Source organism: Pseudorca crassidens, chromosome 3 (assembly GCF_039906515.1).
Source record: "Pseudorca crassidens isolate mPseCra1 chromosome 3, mPseCra1.hap1, whole genome shotgun sequence".
Lineage (NCBI taxonomy): Eukaryota > Metazoa > Chordata > Mammalia > Artiodactyla > Delphinidae > Pseudorca > Pseudorca crassidens.
Window position 1 is genome coordinate 169,753,493 of NC_090298.1, and position 22,740 is coordinate 169,776,232.

Genomic DNA, 22,740 nt, shown 5'->3' on the forward strand with positions numbered 1-22,740 from the left:
ATGCCACAGGGTGTGCCGCGCCCAGAGCCCGTTCTGCGCGGAGCCCAATTCCCAGGCCGGCGTATCAGCCACGCGTGTCCCTGTGCCCTGTCATTCGGATGTAGGGGCGGGGTCTGGTTGAACTGTCCAATCAGCGGCCACTGGGCGGGGTCCGGACAAAGCAATCAGGATAGAGTGGGACTAGGAGGACTGTCCATCAAGGCAGGGGCGGGGCAAGGATTACTGTCCAATCAGAGCCCGGGCCCCGAAGAGGGCGGGCGGCGTGCGCGTTCCCAGCCCGCGGAAGTTTTTCTGCGCTTGTGCGAACTTGTCCTGCGTGGCTTCAGGTGTCGCGTCCCCGTCGGTTTCACCTGCCCAGGTCGGAGGGTCGCCCCGAGGACACTTCGCAGAACCCGAAAGGAGGCACAGATGGTGAGTGCACCGCTCAGGGCCCTAACACGGAAAAGGCTGGTTCGAACGGTCCGGAACTTGCCGAAAGCGACGGCCGGGCCAGGGTCTCCCCGCCTCCCACCCACCCCGGAGTCCCGACCCGAGTCTCCCCCTCGGCCTCGGGGTTGGTACCCGGGATCCGGACCCGAGTCTCCCCCTCGGCCGCGGGCTGAGGACCTGCCGTGTTGCTCCGTCACTGCTCGGGGTCCGGGGGCGTCCGGACCGAGTCTTTGGCCCCGTGGGGGTCGGAGGGAGGACAGGACTATTCCCGACGCGGGCCGTTAGGCGCTGGGGCGTGGGGGACCCGCCCTGGACCTGACAGATAAAGTCAAGCCCGGACTTGTCAAGGAGACTGTATTGCAAATACTGTTGCGATAGCGCCGAGGCTCGGATCTCAGAGATGTGCCAGCATCTCCAACCACACAGCAAAGGGCTTTTCTGTGTGAGGAGGGCGAGCAGGAGGGAAGTTGGGCGAGTGAGGGCGGTGCGCGGAGTGCGGGGCCAGCGTGGCTGGACTGGACAGGGTTCCCTGGGTCACTTATTGCCTGGAGAAGCTGACCAGGGGCTTGTTCGGAACCTCAGTGTTGCTCAGACGTGGGGGCGACACCCCGTCCAGGAACCTGTGGGGAGAAATCTGACGATGTGGGGTAAGAAACAGGACACAGAGAACTTGGTCAAGCCCAAATGTGTGGGCAGGAGGGCCGGATCTCCTGGTGTCAAAGATAAAATGTCAAAGTGGGGCTGGCCCCTGAATACATGCAGGGAGCATCACAGAGTGTCTTTGTACTCTGGGAACAGATTCACAGTGACCTTGCTCCCAGGCCGACCCCTGACTCGGGAGGTTCCCCAGGCCCTCCTGTGTCATGTGGAACAGTAATCAGTATTGAGCTTATTTGAGGTCTTAGGAATTGCAACTTGGGGGACCCAGATTTGAGTCGATGGAATACAATTTATGTTTTTGAGGCATAAGAAAGAAAATTTAAGCATAACATTACTCTCTGCCCTTATTGGGCCCTCCCTAATGTACATTGTGCATCTGCATTATGCATTAAACAGACCTTCTCAAAGGTAGGAATGTCTGCTCCACCAGAAAGATCAAATTTTTTTCCTCGTTCTGCCACCAGCAGTGTAACTCCAAGATAACGTAACTTTCCTAATCCTGTCAGGGGTCATGCTGATCTGCTGCAGATCTAGACTATGTATTTTTGGTGAACCTTATGTGAGATGTCATTGTGTCATTTTGATATATGCTCCTTTGCCTCAAAAATATATATGATGGTCTTAGACTTCTAGTAAGTGGAACAGCCCTCTGAGTTTTATGAGAGACTGTCTCCTGGGTTATAATCCCCTCATAGGCTTAAACAAAATTTTCTATTTTCTCTTTTAGATCGACTATTCATTAATTTTTCATCAACAGCGTAACATTGAAAGTGTTGTAGGGAGGAGGAAGAGTAACAGACTTATTAAAGGAAAAGCCACAGGGTTGTTAAAGTTGCCTGGCATGAATTTATGATAGACTGACACAGGGAATGAAGTATTTGTCCTTAAGGAATAGGCTGTCACAAGTTATTTAGGGGAAGGGTCCAATAAGTATCTTGACTTTCTGGGTCATTGGGCAGATGTTCTGGATGCCTGCGTTAAGGCAGTAAGTGGTCAAAAGTTCAGATTCCATCTGGGCTGAGACCTGCATAAGCCCTACATCCTCAGTGGCCTCCTGCCTGCATTTTAGAGTGCTCTCTTAGCAATACTGACTCCATTTTGATTTTCCTTTCACACCTGTCCCCTGCTGTCCTGGCTCCCGGACTTAGGGGGGCAGCCCTGGACAGGGGGCACTGAGGGGAACTGAGTGGCACATTTCTGTTCAGGAGAAGGGGACTGCAAGCTGTGGGCTGATGCTGTGTCTGTCTGGCCAGCAGTACATTCGGCTTAGAGTCCACCAGGGCAGCCAGGTCTGGCGCCCCATAGAAAGCCAGGCAGTAAAGGGCTGAAGCCAACCACCCGCACTTCCGCCCTGCTCCGTCACGTGACCTACAGCCTGCCCTTCACTCAGAATGCAGGCCTGCACTCGTTGCCAATCAGGGCCCAAGAAGGGGGTGTGCCTAGAGACCCGTCCAATTAAGGTGCGAAGGCTTGGAGCCTCATCCAATCAGAGACGGGGGCGGGCGCATTCGCTTACGGTGTGACGTCGCTCTTAGCCGCCCGGGCGTTCCGTCGCACCTACTTCAGGGGACCTCAGGTGTCCCGTCGCTGTTGCTCTAACCTGCCGGAGCTGTTGGGCTGCAGGGCCGCGGGGAGGACGACCTGAATGCGCGGAGAGGGGCTGAAATGGTGAGTGCGTGGGGCTGGCGCCGAGACCGGCTGGGGCTGGTTCGAATTGGCCGGAAACGGCAGCAGGATAGGACTCCCTGACTCCGGTCCAGACCCTAGTTTCCACCCTCGACCGCGTCGCGCGGTCCCGGGGTCCTGTCCGGTCCTCGCGCGGGGTCTCGTGTCCCAACTCGGGTCTCCGCCCTCGACCGCAACTTGGGATCCCATGAGTCCTGACCCAGTCCCTGTCCCGGTGGGTGTCTGAGCGAGGACGGGACGAGCCGCCGGAGCGGGCGGTCAGGCGCTGGGGTCCCGCCCTGGACCTGACAGATAATGTCAAGTCCAGGGTTGGTCAGGGAGACTGTTTTGCAATTAATGTTGCGATAGGGCCGAGGCTTGGATCTCAGGGATGTGCCAGCGTCTCCAACCACACAGCAAAGGGCTTTTCTCTTCTGTGAGAGCAGGGTGAGAGGAAGGCGGATTGACAGAACCAGAGGTCCTGTGGTCAGGGCGTCCTCGGCCCAGGTGAGAGGGGTTTTGTTCTGCAGCTCAGTGATGCTCAGTTTGGGAGGTGTAGCGGGGTCAGGGGCATTTGGGAAGAAGCTTGAGTAAAGTTTAGGTAAAAAAATGGATGTTGAGCTTAAAAATAACAGTTATTTACTAGGAAAAATGGATTTATTTGGGAACAGCAAAAAATTGCAATTCGGGACAGACAAGGTATAGCAAAAGCCATAGGCAAGTCCAACAGACTTATTTATTGGAGAAAAAGGAGGGAGTTGGGAGGGGTTGTATTGATGTAAAGTCCGTGGAGAGATGGAGAATTCAGGTTGATGCTGGTTTCTCATTGGCTAGTTGCTGGGGTAGCCAGTTTCTTGAGAAGATGCAATGTATGTACATCTTTTTCTGTTGGGGCCTGTAATTGTTGATTCTTTCGTGTTTTCAATTTTTCTGTTCGGGGCTGTAATTGACACTTCTTCCTGTAATTGATGTCAAGTGGTTCTGGGTGAGGCTCTCCCTTCTGCACCCACCCCCACTTCTTTTTAGTGCGTTTTCTCTTTTTTAATTTTCACAAGGGCCGTTGAGAACACTTGGTCAACCCTGTGGCATTAAAAAAATTACAAACTTTACAACAAGAGACCTTTATTCAAATGAGTTCCTGCAGGGGGAGAAGGGTCTGTTGCAACAGGCACAGGGGGCTCTGCAAGAAGGGGGACATCTGACCCTAAGATCTGCAAGTGTCTCAAGAGTTGGGCAAAGAGAGTTTTTCTCTTATACAGAGGAATAAACACCACCAGGAGGGACCAGGTGTGATGCTCGGATAGCAGATCCCTGAGGCCAGCCTGTCCTTAGGGGTCTGTCGGCTGGCTGCGGTGAGGCCAGGTCAGGGGGAAGGAGAGGAGCTGAACCAAAGTTTGGCCAACAAACATTTGTTCTGCTTGGTCAGTGTGGGGAACAGTTCCGCTAATCACTGATGAGGTGGAGATGGGGCTTTGAGGGGACTGCATCTGGCCTTGTCCTGGATAAACAGGGGGCCTCCGTGTGAGTCTTATCTGAGTCAGGTGGGGCACAGGGACGGTTTCTTGCAGCCTGCCGTTTTCCAGAAGAACAAAGGGTGGGGGGTCCTTTCACCTTCCATCGAAGTTTCCAGGAGCACAGGGCTCAGGGAGGGTTCAGCATTGTCCCCTGACACCTGTGAGCAGCCTCCTCTGGGTCCAGCTCAGCACTAATAGCTTCCCCTGATCCAGCTTCCGGTTTCAGCAAGTGTAAAATTCTGCATTCTTTTGCCTGGTTTCTTCTCCTTAGTGAGGATAGTAAGAATCTTAGGTCTTTGCCTTTTCCTGACGACTCGTGTTATTCCGGGTATTTGGGCCTTAACCAGAGATGCCTCTGGGGAGAAGTGTCTCAGTACAGAAAATGTTTTCTCTTCCATTAGAACTGCAGGAAATGGGACTTCCCTGGTGGTGCAGTGGTTAAGAATCCACCTGCCAATGCAGGGGACACGGGTTCAAGCCCTGGTCCGGGAAGATCCCACATGCCGCGGAGCAACTAAGCCTGTGCGCCACAACTGCTCAGCCTGCGAGCCACAACTACTGAAGCCTGCGCGCCGAGAGTCTGTGTTCCGCAACAAGAGAAGTCACTGCAATGAGAAGCCTGCGCACCGCAATGAAGAGTAGCCCCCGCTCGCTGCAACTAGAGAAAAGCCCACGCGCAGCAATGAAGACCCAACACAGCCAAAAATAAATAAATAAATTTATTTTTTATAAAAAGGAAGAAGAATTTCAGGAAATGCAGGCAGTCCCACCCCTTCATGTGAAATGGGTGGACATACTGATTAAAAAGAATCATAGAAATTGTAGTGACTCTTCCATGAAGGGTACAGAGTTGTGACGCTGTCTGATCCTGGTCCACTGTTACTACCTGGTCAACAGAGGTTAGTGGAAATTCTGTGGAATGTGACCAGTGCTACTGAGACTTGCTCACTTCTTTTTAAATGAGTTACAGCTTGTCATCATGAGGATATTAGTGAACTGATGCTTGTCTTCTGAAAGGGATGAGCAGTAACCAGTTGCTCAAACCATAAAAATGCCCTAAAATTTCCCTGTCCTGCATTATCCATGAACACAGGAGGAAGCAGTGATCCTGCAGGTTCTCATTTACACACTGAGACGGGTCTTCGTCTCATGTAAATGACCCACAGGGATCATCATGATGCAGGTGCATCATCTGGGTCGGGGACAAGCTGAGCCTGTGAGGGAGGTGAAGGAAGGTGTCCTGGGGTCTTGCCCCACCCCATCTCCCCCATCCCCCCATTGCAGGTGGCCTACAGACCATAAAACCACCACAGAAGGAGCTGTTGATGGCACGAGCATGGGGCAGGGCATCCAGCTCCAGAAGTGCTGGGGGCGGTTTGTCCTCTGAGGTTGTGCTGCCCTCGGCTGTCTCCCGACTTCGCTTTTGGCCTCATTCAATGAGTTGGTGGATTGAGTGTGATGTGTGCACCCTGAGTAAGTCTGTGAAGGTCAGACGTGGGGAAGGCTCCTTGGGCTCAACTGCTGCTGAGAGGATCGATGAATTAGAGAGTTTCTCTGGGTCAGAACTTCAACTTGAGCGTTTCCTCCTGGGTGAGAATTGAGGCCCAGGGAGGGGGCATTCCTATACTTAGGTGGAGCTCAGTCCTTCCCCCTGCCCTGGGGGTACCCATCCAGCTCGGATGGCTTTGACCGTCTGACTTGGGGTTTCCTTGTGCACCGTGGGCAGAAGGCTGCTGACCTGAGTGGCTCACACTTGGCTGCTCTTCCCCTTTGTGTCCTCCTCAATGCAGTGTTCTGCCCTGTGACTCAGTGTGCAAGCATGTAAGACATTTTTATTCCATTACTTGAAAATGTAGGGTTGTTTGGTTTTTATAGATTTCACCAATTTTATATGTATGTGTATGTGTGTGTGTACCGTTTTATCATGTGTACATGTGTATAGCCATCACCATAATCAAGATACAGCACTATTCTATCACTACAAAGATAGTTCCTGCTATCCCTTTATAGTCACACAAACCCCACTTCCTTCTTACTCTCACCCCTAACTTCTGACAGCCACTCATCTGTTCTTCATTTCTATAATTCTTCTAGTAGTTTTTTAAAATTTTATTTGGTTGCACTGGGTCTTAGTTGCAGCAGGCAGGCTCCTTAGTTGTGGCATGCAAACTCTTAGTTGCGGCATGAATGTGGGATCTAGTTCCCTGTCCAGGGATTGAACCCGGGCCCCCAGCATTGGGAGCACGGAGTCCTATCATCTGTGCCACGAGGGAAGTCCCTCTTCTAGTAATTTTCTATTGCATACTTTTTTCCACTCTTTCTGAGACTCCAGTGATACTAATGTTTTATCTTTTGTGTTTGTCCCACAGGTCACTAAGACTCTTTCACTTTTTTTTTGGTCTATTTTCTTTGTTGTTCAGATTGGGTAAATTCTGATGTTCTACCTTCAAGTTGACTGATTCTTTCCTCTGTCATATTCATTCTGTATTGAAACCATCCAGTTTTTTAGTTCAGTTATTGTATTTTTCAGTTCTAAAATATCCATTTGGTTCTTCTTTGTATCTTTTCTTTCTTTGCTGAGACTTTCAATTTTTTATTTGTTTCAGGTGTGTTTGTAATTACTCACTGAAGTATTTTTCAGTGGCTTTAAAATCCTTGTCAGATAATTCCATGTGTGATTTTGATGTTGGTGTCTGTTGATTGTCATTTTTTGTTTGTTTGTTTTATTATTATTTGGCTGCGTCGGGTCATAGTTGTGGCACACGGATCTTTGTTGCGGCACGTGGGCTCTTCCTTGTGGCGCGCAGGCTTATTTGCCCTGCGGCATGTGGGATCTTAGTTCCCCCACCAGGGATCCAACCCTCATCCTCTGCATTGGAAGCCAGATTCTTTACCACTGGACCACCAGGGATGTCCCTTGCATTTCAGTTTTTGTTGCACTTTGCAGATACTGTGTTGTTTGCAAATTGAAGGTGTTGTGCAACACTACATCTCAGCAAGTCTGTGGGTGCCATTTTCAAAAAGTATTTGCTCACTGATGGTCAGCATTTTTTAGCAATAGTGTTTTTGCTAATGTATGTACAAGGTTTTTTAGACATAAGTCTATTGAACACTTAAAAGACTATGTGACTTTTACCTGTACAGGGAAGCAAAAAAATTTGTGTAATTCACTTTATTGCAATATTTCCTTTATTGTGGTGCTCTGGAATTAAACCCACAGAGTTGCCAAGGCCTGCATGTATTATTTCCTGGTAAAATGACACCATTAGTTTCCTCTATTAATGATTTTAAAACTCAAGCATGTACTGCAGGTCAGCATTAGAGAGATTTCTATGTCTATTATTACCAAGAGATCAGGGTGAGAAATACATTTGGATATTTGAAAAGACTCTCTGAACAGAAACAAGACTTGAAATGTGGTTTTATGATAAACCATTCAGAAGACCTCAGTCATGCAATACTAAAAACACAGAACAGAAGATAAAGAGACACTAAGCTATTGTCTCCAGCATGTGACACGTGACACATGACATATTACGGTATCTTTTGCTCCCATCCTGGTATGTGCAGCAGAGAGAGAGGCTTTAAATGGAAACCAGCACTTCATCTCAAATGCATTGGGCAGATTTGTTTTTTATATTCTCCCATTCCACACACCCTGAAAGCTCTCCTGATGAAGCACTTCTTGACCCAGAGCAACCCAGTGGTGTACACAGATATCTGTTTAGTAAAGAGGAGCAGTTCCCCGTTGAACAGTAGGAAGGAATGACAAGAAGATTATGTAAAAAATTTCCAAGACTGGTATCTCAGTTGCTCTCAAGAAATTTATGCTTCAGTGATAAGGAGATAGACGAGATGAAGACTTAACTAAAGATGAGATTCTATTAATATGGATCCTGCGGGGGAATATTGTTCATCGGTATTTTGCTCCATTGGGATGAGAGTTTGAAAAGCACTTCATATGCCTTAAAAAAAATCATGTTTACTAGAATAAGATCATTTAACTTAATACTATTTATTATTTCCCATATCTGTCCATTTTCAAAGCTCAACAGGCTCCATAAAGTATACTGAAGAGTGACCTGTTCACCTGTTATTAAGGCAGGTGCGTGGAAATAGTGTACTAGAACTACATCTTTCATGAACTGTCAGCTTGCAACATTTTCCCCCCAAGAATGGTATCAAAAATTGTGCTTTATGGAAACCTCCCTCCATACTAGGGAAGACTATGAAAGATTTTGAGCCCAGTTCCTTTTTGAAAAGACAGTCTTTCCTCATCTCCAAGACTGAGCATCGTTCATCATCTTTAGGGCCAGTCGTGTTTAAAGGCAGTTTGGGGAATCACCATTTTCAGCCTGTAGTCTTGAAAGAAAACCAGACTGAATTTTTGTCTCCTGTAGAAATAGAACATCATGTATCAAGTTCCATATCTGGGCACTTGTTGCATCCTTGACAATTGGTTTGTGGTATCTCCTCAACCTACTGGATCTCTGAAACGTTTGTAACTTTGTTCCTTAAGCAATTCATATTCTTTTATTTGCCCAAGTTGTGGTGCTTTTGAATAAAATTGCCATTAGATTAAGAAGAACATATTTTTAGCTAGTCTGAATCTATTTTTTTTCTTTCTTTTTTTTTTTTTTTTTTTTTGCGGTACGCGGGACTCTAACTGTTGTGGCCTCTCCCGTTGCAGAGCACAGGCTCCGGATGCGCAGGCTCAGCGGCCATGGCTCACGGGCCCAGCCGCTCCGCGGCATGTGGGATCTTCCCAGACCGGGGCACAAACCCGTGTCCCCTGCATCGGCAGGCGGACTCTCAACCACTGTTCCACCAGGGAAGCCCTGAATCTATTTTTTAAACAGTTTTTATTGAGGTATAATTTATGAACCGTAAGGTTTCCTAGTTTAAACTGTAAAATTCAGAAGTGTTAGAATGTTTACTGTATTGTGCAACCGTCCTCATATTCTAATTTTAGATATTTTTATCACCCAAAAGAACTTGTACCTGCTGGCAGTCACCTCTCATTCCAAGCCTCCACCCGCCCGCCCTTCGTCTAGGCAGTTTATTAATCTAATTTCTGTCTCTATAGCTTTGTTCATTCTGTACATTTCACATAAATGATATGATACTGCCTGTGGGCTTTTGTGAAACCTGTTAATGTTTTTAAAGTTCATTGATTTTGTGTCGTGGATTACTACGTCATTCCTCTTGTTGCAAATAATATTCCGTTGTGAGATTACTGTGTTTGCTTATCCAAATCAGTTGATAACCTTTTGAGTTGTTTCCACTTTTTGGCTGTTATGAATCATGCTGCTGTAAACATCTGTGTATTACATTTGGGGTTTTAAAAAATATTTATTTATATATTTGGCTGCATCAGGTCTTAGTTGTGGCACGTGGGATCTTCTTCGTTACAGTGCACAGACTTAGTTTCCCTGCGGTGTGTAGGATCTTAGTTCCCTGACCAGGGATCGAGCCTGTGTCCCCTGCACTGGAAGGCGGATTCTTAACCACTGGACCACCAGGAAAGTCCCTGTGTATTAGTTTTTGTGTTGGTGTTTGCTTTTGCCTCTCTTGGGTAGATAGATACCTAGGGTGGAATTGCTGTGTTATATGGTGAAACTGTGTTTATCATTTTGAGGATCTGCTGGACTGTCTTCCAAAGTGGCTTCATTTTACCTTCCCACCAGCAGTGTGTAAGGTTCCAACTTTCCCACATCCTCGCCAGCATCGGTTTGTCTGTCTTATAGCCTTCTTAGTGGGTAGGAAGAGGTATCTGCTTGTAGTTTTCATTTGCATTTCCCTGATGACTAATGTCCCATATTTTCAGGTGTGTGATTAGCAAACCCCAGTTGCAGGCCCGGGTGAGATAGCCTTGCCTTCTTTGTAGCTGATGTAGTGGAATATTTTATCATTTCAATTTTTGGAATATATTTTTAATTAAAATTCTAATTGATAAAGATAGTTTGCTTTATATTTCAAGGGTGTAGAGTCATACCATATTGTCCTAAAAACATTAATTCGGTGATTTTTCTCTGTGTTAAAGTCATCTTTGGCTCTAATGCCATCAGATCCTTCTATGACTCTTCTTCGTGGGGCATTATTCTTGATTTCTTGATTATTTATCTGAAAGGCCTTGCTGGCTTGACAGATCCCTCAGGAACCTGGCCTCCTCTTACACCACAGGTGTCCCAGGCCCTGGGCCCTGGCCTGCGTCTGTGCCCTCGGTGTCCACCTCATCCTGGCAGGGGGTTCGTATCTCTACCTCTGTCGGATATGAGGGGACTGGCCCAGGCTTTTACATGCTCTTCAGTCTAGGCGAGAGTTGTTCAGATGCAGCGGCCCTGGAAAATCAGTGTTCACGACCTCCTGACAGTCTGCTCCAGTTCTAGGAGGTTCAAGGAAATAACTTATGAGCAGGCCAAGTGTCCATTTCCATGTCGTCTGAATGATGATTTCATTTTCAGTATGCGTCATACCTCACTGTCTGCTCTATCTCAGTAAAAACCGTTCTTTTTCATTATGTGTGCATGAGTGTTTATCAGGTATTGTTGTTACATTTTGTTTCAGTTTCTAGCACTTACCATCACTGAGTAAAATGCATTTGATTGGCTTGTGTGTGTTCATTTCCCACAAGAGTGTAAGCTCAGGAGTCCTAGGAATTGAGTCCGGTTTCCGACTGCCAGCCTCCCCATCCTCCCACACGTGGGGGTGAAGAGGGAGCCTTGCTGACACGGAACCTGTGGCTGTTTCAGGACTCGGTGGTCTTTGAGGACGTGGCTGTGAACTTCACCACAGAGGAGTGGGCTTTGCTGGACCTGGCTCAGAGGAAGCTCTACAGAGACGTGATGCTGGAGACCTTCAGGAACCTGGCCTCCGTGGGTGAGGACGGCTTCCTCCCTGCACTTAATCTTTAGGGAACAAATATTTCTTACAATGTTCTTTCTTACTGGAACCAAGGAATAGGAATATGTTGAGAAACAGGCAGACGTGGTCCCCACCTTTATAGAACCTACCTAGAGTCAAATAGCTTTTCCATGACTAAATATTTCTATATTGAATTGATTTTTATTGCTCTTGATCAGAATCCTGAGGCTCTCTAATTGTATAAATGTGAGCGTGGTCTCCAGTGTTACTTTGGGGCAGTGAGAGCAGCGTTACGGTTTTCACCCTGTGAAAGTTACACTGTGATCAGTACACATTTGACATGATAATCTTGCTGTAGTTAAACTCACACTCACCCATCCTCAGTGACTTGAGGACCAGAGAATCGGCCGATCTCATGGAGGGCTTGTTGTCCTCCATCCTCCCCCTGAGAAGCTTTTCTCCACGAGCAGGACAGCAACCACGCACCATCTGATCTCCTAGTGGCAGCTGGGTCACTGGAGATAGGCTTCCTCTAGGGCCTCTGTGCCTGCGATCACCAGGAGGGCACACCTCTTGGGAGGAGCAGGTTCTGTATCAGGGAGAGATATTTGGACATAACTGTTAGAAACATGACTCTGAGAAGGTGACGTTTGTCACTCTGTCTTTGAGAAGGTGACCTGGCTTCCCTGTTGGACTTTTCATCCATCTTTGCCCACTTCAGAAGTCTTTCTGTAGCTCCTCTTACGAAGGGAGCATTTAGGAGTGTGCATTTTGCCCACTTCCTGCCTGCTTTGCTTCTGTGAAGTATCTCTTCTGAAGTATTTCTTAGTGAACAGTCTGCCATTTTGACTCATTTTCCCTATGATGGCTAAAGTTCCAAATAGCTGAGGTCCTCAGAGTTTTTCTTTGTGTGTGTGTTAAGTTTGTTTTGGACCCAATTCCAATGTGTGTGTGGGTGTGTGGGTGTTAATTTTGTTTTGGACCCAATTCTAATGTGTGTTTGTGTGTGTGTGTGCACGCGTGCACATGTGTTAAGGCACCTCACACCAACAAACAATTATTGGACCAGCAGCACATCATAGAATTCAACTCAATCCTGACACCATCTACCCAGTGATAGCCACAGATTCCACAGCTTAAGGTTTCAGTCCTTCAAGACTTACTCCATATTCTCCCACTTCAGATGCCAATCTCAAGTCCAGGCTTTTACCTGTCCTCCTGACCAACTGGCTATAAATCAGAGGTTCCCATGACTCTCTCCTTGGGTTCAACTAATTTATTAGTGTAGCTCAGAGAACTCAGAGAAACATACTACTTACTAGATCACAGGTTCATTTTAAAAGGATATAATTCAGGAACAGCCAGATGTAAGAGATGCATAGGGTAAGATTTTGAAAAGGATTTTCTGTGCCTCTCCAGGTGCCAGTCTCCCCACATCTCCACGTGTTCATCAACCAGAAGCTCTCTGAACTTTTTTTTCATGCCTTCATTACATAGGCATGGTTGATGAAATCATTGGCCATTGGCAGTGGATTTGATCTCTAGCCCCTCCCCCATCCCCAGAGGTGTTGGGGTGTCTGGGGGTGTGGGTGGGATTGAAAGTTTCAACCCTTTAATCACATGGTGTCTCCATTGGCAACGAGCCCCCATACTTCTTTCTAACAATTTTTTTCATTAACATAAACCCAATTGGGATGGAAAGGGTTTTTATGAATAACAAGACACCTATTTCACCTTTCTGATCCTGAAGCGTTTTCTGGAAATGAGCACAAGAGACCACATATTATTCCATTGCTTTTACTGCTCAGGAAATTCCAAGGGTTTTAGGATCCCCGAGCAGGAAACTGTGGATAAGGACCCAATTTATCTGAGAAATATATGTTGGTCATCTGAATGACCAAATATATATATATTTCTGATAAATCACAATATCACACATCTTCTTCCTTCCTTTATAAAATTATTTTACATTTTTGAATTAGTCTATGGAAAGAAATCTACATGTGGTCTCTTTTTTTTCCTTTATCCCACCATTTCTTTCCCATGGATTTAATTATGTTACCAATTATTGCAGGTTCTTGCTCTCCAGTTAAAACCAGTAGATCAAGTGCTCATTGGGATATTTTGGAGACTGGACTATGCAGTGAAGAGAAAGTAGTAAGATTCACAAGAAATGATTCCAGGTCTTTTTTGGGAGAAAACTGGGCATTTCATAACATGCAAGATCAGCATCTAACTCAGGAGAGGCGTTTGAGGTGAGTAGCACTCCCACAAGGGGAGAGGAATCTCGGCAGAGTATTAGACTCACTTAAAATTAAAGAAAAAGTGTAAACTTAGCTAAACAATTGTCTATTCACAGAATTCTTACAAAACTACTTTTATAAATGTGTTGTAGATATGGAGCTCCTAAAACTTAATTCAGTAGGAAACACTGGTCAGGAAACCTCATATGTAAAAAACACTGAAAGTTATGGCCCTGCTTGAGCCCTCAGCTGGAGCATTAAACTTGTTGCACTTTGTCACAATGCACAGAGTGCTAAAAACATGCCCATTCATTGAAAAGGGCAAATGTGTAGTCAAAATAATAATGAATAACCATCAACAAATCACTAATTAAGAAATCACTTATAATCATTAATCCCTAATACTGTGCTTCCTATTTTGAACAGAAATAATTTGGTGGAGAGTCTCTGTGAAGGTAAAGAAGGTCATCAATGTCTAGAAACCCTGAACCAGATTATAGATTTTACTGTGCATAAGAGTTATTGGACTGGAATTCAGCCCCATCAATGCATTAAGTGTGGAAAAACCTTCAGGGACCATTCTTTCCAGAAGAATCAGCAAAGATCTCACCCTGGACACAAACATTATCCATGTGAAGAATGGGGGCAAGCCTGCAGCTGTATCTCATGCCTAAGCCCTCCCAGGGAAACAGACATTGTAGAGAAACCCGATAAACATCAGGATGCTGGGAGAGCATCTAAGAGGTGCGTGAAGAGTGACTGTAGTGAACAGTCTTTAGAGTGTAAGAAGTCTGGAAAAGCTCTCACTTGTCCCTCATCTTTTCAGGAACATGAGAGAGGTCATTATGGACAGAAAATCCACATGTGTGAAGTATGTGGAAAATCCTTCAGTTATTATTGCCAACTTGCACGGCATGTGAGAACTCACACTGGAGAGAAACCCTATGAATGTAAAGAATGTGGAAAGGCTTTCACTCGCATCTCACACTTCCGAGAACATGTGAGAATGCATACTGGAGAGAAACCCTATGAATGTAAGCAGTGTGGCAAAGCTTTCAGTTGGTGCACTTACCTTCGAGAACACATGAGAACACACAGTGGAGAAAAACCCTATGAATGTAAGCAGTGCGGCAAAGCCTTCCCCTATCTCAAATCCCTGCAAGGACATGTGAGGATCCACACTGGAGAGAAACCTTATGTGTGTAAGGAATGTGGGAAATCCTACAGTTGTCCCAAATACTTTAGAAAACATGTGAAAACACACAGTGGAGTAAAACCCTATGAATGTACAGAATGTGGGAAAGCATTCATTACTTCCTCATCCCTTCGAGAACATATGAAAACACACAGTGAAGAGAAGCCCTATCAGTGTCAGCAGTGTGGGAAAGCCTTCAGGTATCCCAGATCCCTGCAAGGACACATGCTAACCCACAGTGAAGGGAAGCCATATAAATGTCAGCAGTGTGAAAAAGCCTATAGGTGTCTCATATCCCTTCAAAGACACATGAAGACACACACTGGCGAAAAATTCTGAATAGAAAAACTATGGGAAAGCCTTCATTCTCCCTTAAAATCTTATAAATGGAGCAGTCACAGGAGAGAAACGTTATGAACGGAAAGAATGTTGGGAAACCTTCAGCACTTCACTTATTTTATACTTGAAAACTCAGGGTAGACAAAATTTTTTAATGGAAAGAAATATGATTTTTCCTTTTAAGTGCCTCATCCTGAATAGGGATCCCAGTGTATTAATTTCTAGCTCATGTTAACTGATCTGAACACTTAAGATAATAACCATGCCTCTATGTTCCCATCATCTTTGCTACTTATGTTTTGTTATCTTGGACTTTAAATAGTTATACAGTCATATAATACTTGTCTCAATTCCATTACAATGTCTTTTGAACCCAGAGTGAAAGTCTTTTTGGTTTGTGGTTTTTTTCATGTGCAACATGGTATGAGTTTAGATGAAAAAAATTTGTTTTAATGAATTTATTTATTTTATTTATTTTTGGCTGTGTTGGGCCTTCGTTGCTGCGCGCAGGCTTTCTCTAGTTGCGGTGAGTGGGGGCTACTGTTTGTTACAGTGTGTGGGCTTCTCGTTGTGGTGGCTTCTCATCACACAGCACGTGCTCTAGGCACACGGGCTTCCGCAGCTGTGGCTTGTGAGCTCTAGAGTGCAGGCTCAGTATTTGTGGCGCACAGGCTTAGTTGCTCCACGGCATGTGGGATCTTCCCTGACCAGGGCTCAAACCTGTGTCCCCTGCATTGGCAAGAGAATTCTTAAGCACTACACCACCAGGGAAGCCCCTAGATGAAAATATTTTTGATTCTTACTTTGTCTTATGTTCCTAATATGTGATCATGATGTGAGACCTGTGTTGTTGAAATGTCTTTTCTGGTTCCTGAACAATACTGGAATTTTCTGACTCAGTATTTATGCTCCCCTTAGTTTATATTACTAAAAGGTGTATCTTCCATGTTTGTTGCTAGTGGATACCATATTTGTGTTCCTCACAGAAATTAGTAATTGCGGAAGGTCTTGGAAGACCTTCTGTCTCATCTGATTATGTTTATTAATTTGGCCTCTCTTCATTGTCCATGATCTTGGGTAGAAATTGCACACAAAACATTGAGTTAAGAAGAGCAACTTGTTGGTGTGAAGTTGAAAGCTACTATCCAGGTGGTTCTACTGAATTTTGTTGTCAGCTTGGGCAAGATGGGAAGCTATGTATCCCAGAGTCCTTTTGTTAGTGGTTCTGAGTTAAAGTGTAGAGAAGAAAAAGATGCGTGAGGTCCAGGGCTTCCCTAGTGGTGCAGTGGTTAAGAATCCACCTGCCAATGCAGGGAACACGGGTTCAAGCCCTGGTCCAGGAAGATCCCACATGCTGCGGAGCAACTAAGCCCGTGTACCACAACTACTGGGCCTGCGCTCTAGAGCCCGTGAGCCACAACTACTGAGCCCGTGAGCCACAGCTACTGAAGCCTGCACACCTACAGCCCGTGCTCTGCAACAAGAGAAGCCACCGCAATGAGAATCCCCCCCACCACAATGAAGAGTAGCCCCCGCTCGCTGCAACTAGAGAAAGCCTGCATGCAGCAACGAAGACCCAATGCAAACAAAAATAAATAAATTAATTAAAAAAAAAAAAGATGTGTGAGGTCCAGAAAGCAGAAGTGAGGAATCCATGATTCTCGGATCTTTTGTACCATTAGGAGACGGAGATGCATGGCAACCTGGTAGGCCTGAGTTCCAGCACCATTTTCTGACTTCTGGCTCTGCCCATGTGGAACAGCCCCCAACCAGACACATGTTTGGCATTTGGGGACAATGAGAAACACAGGTATGGTACGAGGGAAACCCTTTTGAGTTCACTGTCTTTCTCATTGTCTCTGAGGACCATGGGTAAGTTCCTCTTGGTTCAGATCTCCAGTCTCTTCACATTGAGCTTCCCACTCTACTTGGCTTCTCAGTTTGTAATTTTCAGGTGTTTGGAAAATCCCAACCTTTTTTCTGTCCCAAGATCCACATGGGAACTGTTAGTGGCAGCTTGCAGTTCCCCAACCATGTGGAGCCCTGAGTCCACAGTCCCCATTTGTTGAGGTCTGCTGGGTCAGCACTTCCCCTAGTCCAAGTTTCCACAGAAATTGCTCGTGGTGCACACGGGGCCTTTTCTTGGGAAGTCTGCAGTAATTTCTAAGCCCCAGCCCTTGGTTCTGTTCCCAGTTTCCTTACTGGGATCTGCTGGTGGTTTAGTGTATAGTTCCCTATGTATTAGAATTTTCCCCCACAGTCCACATTGGGAACTGCTGATGGCAAGTGCAGTTCTCCATTTGTTAGGAATGAGTCCACAGTGCCCATCTGTGAGGTCTGCTGGTTTAATCCTTTCCCTGTCTCTAGTTCTTTGGTTGCTACTGGTGTCCACAGCTCCATTTCCTTGGTTACCATTGGATGCTGTTAATGTGCACATGAGGTAAAGACTATTTGCTACATGGGAATTTCAGAAGCCATAGCCACAGAAGTTGGGCAAGGGATGCAAAGTTCAATGCTGTTAAAGCACTTGCCACCTAACTCAGACACCCATGTTAGGTTAAGTTGGTTACGAAATGGGTTAGATTGATACTGGGTCACCCTCAAACCTCAAGAAGATCAATTCTCATGTAGTGAGGTACAGCGTAATACATCACACATCTTCTAACCCAGCATCATGTCCCTTTTAGTTATCAGATTGTCTCTAGAGACCCAAAAGCTTAGCTAAAAATACAAAACCAGTAATACAGTGGGATCCTTAAAATCTAAAGAATCAAGTGTATCCCCTTCTGGCACACTTGCTTTTTTTTAATATCTAAGAACGGTGGTCCCAGAAGCTGTAGATATTTGTAGTAATGGCAAAATCTTGCTAAGCTTGTTTTGTTTCCTGAGAACTTGGCTTGGTCACTGTCACGTTGGGGACCCCAAAACATGGCCAGACTGAAATGTGGGTTGCACCTAACCTAAGAGACTAGGGTCCTACATAACTGCTGTCAGCCCCCAGGGGAATTGCAATGCCCATTAGAAGAACCTCTCTAATTGGATAAGATCATTTCAGAGGTGCACTCAGGAGTTCCCAAATGAAACAAACAGAATGGGCTACTTACTTTAACTGGCACCCAGAAGCTCCCAAAAGGCTTCAGAATTCCAAAAATACCTTCATTAAAAGCTTCCTTGCAAAAAGCTAATGAAAAATTAATGATATAAAAGGCAACATAAACCCAACAAGTTAACAGCCTCATATACACCCTCATACCTACCTTGAAAGGAGGATCCCTCCCAGAGTTGATGAGACTCAGAGATTTTCTGGTAAACTGCTGCATTATTCTCTTTAACAGCCTAGGGGAAACTAAAATTAAAATTAATTTAAAACCCTAGCCAAATTCTAGTAAAAATCAGAGCTATGCTCTCCACTTTCTACCCCACTCAGAACCTGCAGATGTGATCCTGGAAAAACTGGCAAAATCAGCTAAAGGTGAAAATTCTTATCATAGCACTCCCAAATCTCTGTACTGCCCAGTCAAGAGAGGGAAATAACATTTCACAGCTGTTCCTTTCCAAAATCCATACCAAATGGTTATTGGTCCTTTCTCTCCCAGGGATAGATTTGGTTCCTTGCATGTCTTGTTTTATGTCGTAGGAACTTGGCTGGGGGACTTCCCTTGGTGGCGCAGTGGTTAAGAATCCGCCTGCCAATGAAGGGGACACGGTTCGAGCCCTGGTACGGGAAGACCCCACATGCCGCAGAGCAACTAAACCCGTGCGCCACAACTGCTGAGCCTGCGCTCTAGAGCCCACGAGCCACAGCTACTGAGTCCACATGCCACAGCTACTGAAGCGCACATGCTTAGGGCCCATGCTCCACAACAAGAGAAGCCACCATAATGAGAAACCCACGCACTGCAACGAAGAGTGGCCCCTGCTCACCACAACTAGAGAAAGCCCACGCACAGCAATGAAAACCCAATGCAGCCAAAAGTAAATAAATAAATAAATAGGAAAAAGAAAAAACTTGGCTGAGCTTTCTGCTTTCCTGGGACATACAAGTTGATGGCGCTTTCTTTGGCTCTTTTGTGAGTGACTCTAGATATCGTGAAGATAATATATTTTGTACCTCTTTGGGGACACTTCTTGAATCCAAGACGTTGTTCATATTGCCAAAAATATTCACTGCTCCTGGCTGAAACCTGACACGACATTTGAAAGGACTTAATAACTTTAAACCAGAAATTTGGCCAGATTAGAAGCTGATATGCAGAGCCTGAAAGAAAAAAATTTCATTAAGCCTTTTACCTTAAGTTAAATGTACCCATAGGGAAAGAAGAACATTCCAGCAAAGGTGGAGAGGTGGAGCAACGCATGATATCATTTACACTACAACCCAATTCTTTGAGGAACTGAGAGCAACTGTACTTATCTTAACAAATAAAAAAAAAACAGCTGTAGAGGCAATCCAACATCTATTTCTTTTTACCAATCCTAAAACCTTCCCTATTTATCTCAAAAAGCTTTTAAGTTATTGGTCTTAGGAAGCCAGAGTCCTTCTTAGAGGAATTTATATCATTTCCCTGTGCCTTTGAGATAAAAAATGTTAACTCCTAATCTAGGCCGTATGTTTAAAGTACAAACTTCAGGGATGTATTTGTAATGAGAAGTAAAAGGAAAGGGGAAAAGTTATTTTCAACTTAGAAAAACAAGAAACCCTTAAAGTGTCTTCTAAGGTCTCTGTTTGGATCTGTGTGTTTGTGTATGTCTATGAATGTACATTAAAGATACGGTGTTTTTTTTACCTCTGGATGGTATTGACAAAATTAATTTATATTGTAAAAGGAGCTCTATTTAATTGCCTTAAAGAAAATAAGCACTTATATAAATTAAATTCCCAGAACTGTAATGGAAACTAACCAAAATGCTTTTCAGGTTCACGTCATCTGGGAGAATATTCACTAGTGAAGCTAATTTACATTTGTTGGTTTAATTAAAATAGGCATGTCTTTAGAATTATCAGCATTAAATATAAAAATTTTACTTAGAGGGGAGATATGGGAACATATATATATGTATAACTGATTCACTTTGTTATAAAGCAGAAACTAACACACCATTGTAAAGCAATTGTACTCCAATAAAGATGTAAAAAAAAAAATTTTTAGACGCAAGAGGGAGGGGATATATGTATACATAAGCTGATTGACTTTGTTATACAGCAGCAACTAACACAACAATGTAATGCAATTGTACTCCAATAAAGATGTTAAAAATTTTTTTTACTTAAGTTTACCTAAAGTCAAGTAACTTCAGTTTATCTCTTACAAAATTTGTCAGGAAAAAAAGTAACGATTTAATTAAATTTTCAAAACTAATCGAAACATAATAGTTGAAAACAAACAAATAGATTGCAAGATAAAAAGGTTTTAGGTGAATTTTCCAAAAGACTCCCCAAGTCTTTTGGTAACCTAGAATCTTAAAGTTTTCCTAAGTTAAATGATGATTTAAGTTAAATACATGGAATATCCAGATCATTTCCAAATAAGAAAAAAATACTGAAACATTAGTTACTGAGCATAGGTTTATCCACTTTTTGCTTCCTTTTATGGAGGAATTAAAGATATTCCATTGGTAAAAATGAGAAATTTTCTATGAAACAGCACGTTTCTAGAAAGTATAAACAGTTCTTGTAAGTTTGACAATTCTCCAAATGTTAATGTAAAGACAGTTGCTTACTTCTTAGTTCTAACTGTTAAGAATTCTAATTAATACATGTAATTAAAACTACTAAAAATAATTAGGGAAATAATTCTATTTTCGAGGAAAGTAAGATATGTTTTTTGTTTAGAAACAGTATGAGGTATGAGGGAAATGAAAGTGATTTTGTCTTACGGGACTTCATTGGCGGTCCAGTGGTTAAGACTCCCTGTTTCCACTGCAGGGGGCATGAGTTCCATCTGTGGTGGGGGAACTAAGATCCTGCATGCCGTGTGGCACGGCCAAAAAAAAAGAAAAACAATTAAAAAAAAGAGAGAAAGTGATTTTGTCCTAAAGTAAAACTGGTTATTTCCAAGAGAAAGAGAGCAAGGGAGAAACTAAAATGGACATAGAAAATTACAGAAAATTTATAAGAATGGAATCGGGGAAAATTTTTGTGTGTGATCGATAAATAAATATAAGAATTTTTAAAATTAGCTTTAATATCAATAGTGTACTTTTGTAAAACTGGGACTTCATTTAAATAACTAAGTTTGCTCAGAACTGTAATAGAGCGCTGCAGTGTGCAGCCCTTAGCCCTAGGCCGTTGCTACGAGCAGTTACCCCCCACCACCCACCACCTCCACCCTGTTACCAGGCAACTGTTACTGGGAGACCATTAACGCGGGAAGGTTAGAGCCACGTTAGAGGTCATGCTCAGCCATTGGTCGGCACAGTGGGCCCCGCCCCAAGCTAGCAGCTGTCAATGAGCAACCAGTGGAGGGGCATCGAGCCAAGGGTCGCCGGAGTGGTGGTCGTCAGGTGGAGAGTGGGGTAAGAGGCAGATCCTGGCCTTCTCCCCGGTGCCCTCCAGCTCACCCGGCCTCGGGTTGGCGGGTGAGCTGGGGGGCCCAGGGAACAGGCTGGGGGTGTGTCCTGCAGGGTTCCAGAGCCCTCACCAGGACCACCCACTGGCCGGGCCCAGGTCCTGAGGGGGCGGTGAACCTCTCCCCCATCCCCGCCTCTGCGACCTCATGGCAATGGTAGTCTGCGTGGGACACAGTCTGTGGGACCTGGCCCCCGCTGTTTGGGTGGCCTGAGGAGCCTGAGGGCCAATTGGGTCATGGGTGCCTTGCTCCCTCAGCGATGACAGCTGGGCAGGGTCTGGGGGCCTGGCCCTGAGGGAGCCACCAACCGAGATCTGCCTCCTCTTAGCCAGCACCTGGACCTCAGAGAGTGAAAGTTGTGTCTTGGGACCTTGCCTTTTCTTGTCAGAGCAGAGAGTAACATTTGTTTGGTGGAGGTTTACAGGAATATCGTGACCTGACCGTGACCTGATCTCAAGAGCAAAGGCTCCGACACCAAGAAGTTGGCAACAACTAACTACGCCCCTCCCTCACTTTTCTTATAAAAGGGCTTTGCTGAAAGCTTTCGGGGAGTTTGGGGTTTTTCAGGCATGAGCCACCCATCTCCTTGCATGGCCCTGCAATAAACCTTTCTTTGTTCCAAACTCCAATGTTTTGGTATTGTTTAGCCTCACTGTGCGTTGGGCACACGGACTTGCGTTACGGTAACAGTTCTCCTTGGGCCTATGAATGCTTGAATGGCTACCGCATAGCGGGCAATGCCTCTCACATTATCTAGCTGGGCTGCCACCTGTTTACAAACTTACTGAGACACCTTATTGCTCAACTCCCCTAAATTTACATTGTTAATTTAGAAAGGATTTTCCAGGAGGCGTCGATGTCTCAGGATTTGCTTCCTTTGGCAGGACCCTACTTCCTGGTGAGGAATAAAGGTGAATGACACTTGATCAGGAACTGCCCCATAACTTCTGAAAGTATGGCAGAATCCACAGCTGCCCAACAAAGAACCTTAGACACTCTGGCCAGAGTTTTTCCTGATAATAGGATAGGCCTCGGTTATCTTACAGCTGAGCAAGGAGATGTGAATGCTGTGGCCAGCACCACCTGCTATCTGGATTAACACCTGGGAAAGTTGAAACCCAGTTACATGAGCTCACTGAGCAAGCCCCTTGGCTGAAAGAGGTGACTCTTTCGGTGGGGTCTTTCTTTGACTTACTTGATTTTCGATGGTTTGGATCTTGGGGAACATGGCTCTGAAGTGCACTCCGAACATTGGGCATTTT

The 22,740-nt window shown here is 45.1% G+C and overlaps 1 protein-coding gene across 7 annotated transcripts in view; it reads left to right on the plus strand.

Annotated features, from left to right (window-relative positions):
* LOC137222662 (zinc finger protein 77-like) overlaps positions 1-22,740 on the plus strand; it is a 43,719-nt gene continuing 20,979 nt past the window's right edge. The window contains exons 1-6 of one of the 7 annotated variants that reach the window (XM_067734234.1): positions 282-411; positions 1,817-2,757; positions 3,124-3,261; positions 11,021-11,147; positions 13,207-13,387; positions 13,802-19,695. In XM_067734234.1, the coding sequence (XP_067590335.1) occupies positions 2,755-2,757; positions 3,124-3,261; positions 11,021-11,147; positions 13,207-13,387; positions 13,802-14,909 (1,557 nt within the window). In that variant the 5' untranslated portion in view covers positions 282-411; positions 1,817-2,754 and the 3' untranslated portion in view covers positions 14,910-19,695. Of the gene's footprint in view, positions 412-1,816; positions 2,758-3,123; positions 3,262-4,669; positions 5,168-11,020; positions 11,148-13,206; positions 13,388-13,801 lie in introns of those variants that run through there. The other 6 variants (XM_067734238.1, XM_067734241.1, XM_067734239.1 and 3 more) reach the window with 6 other exon arrangements.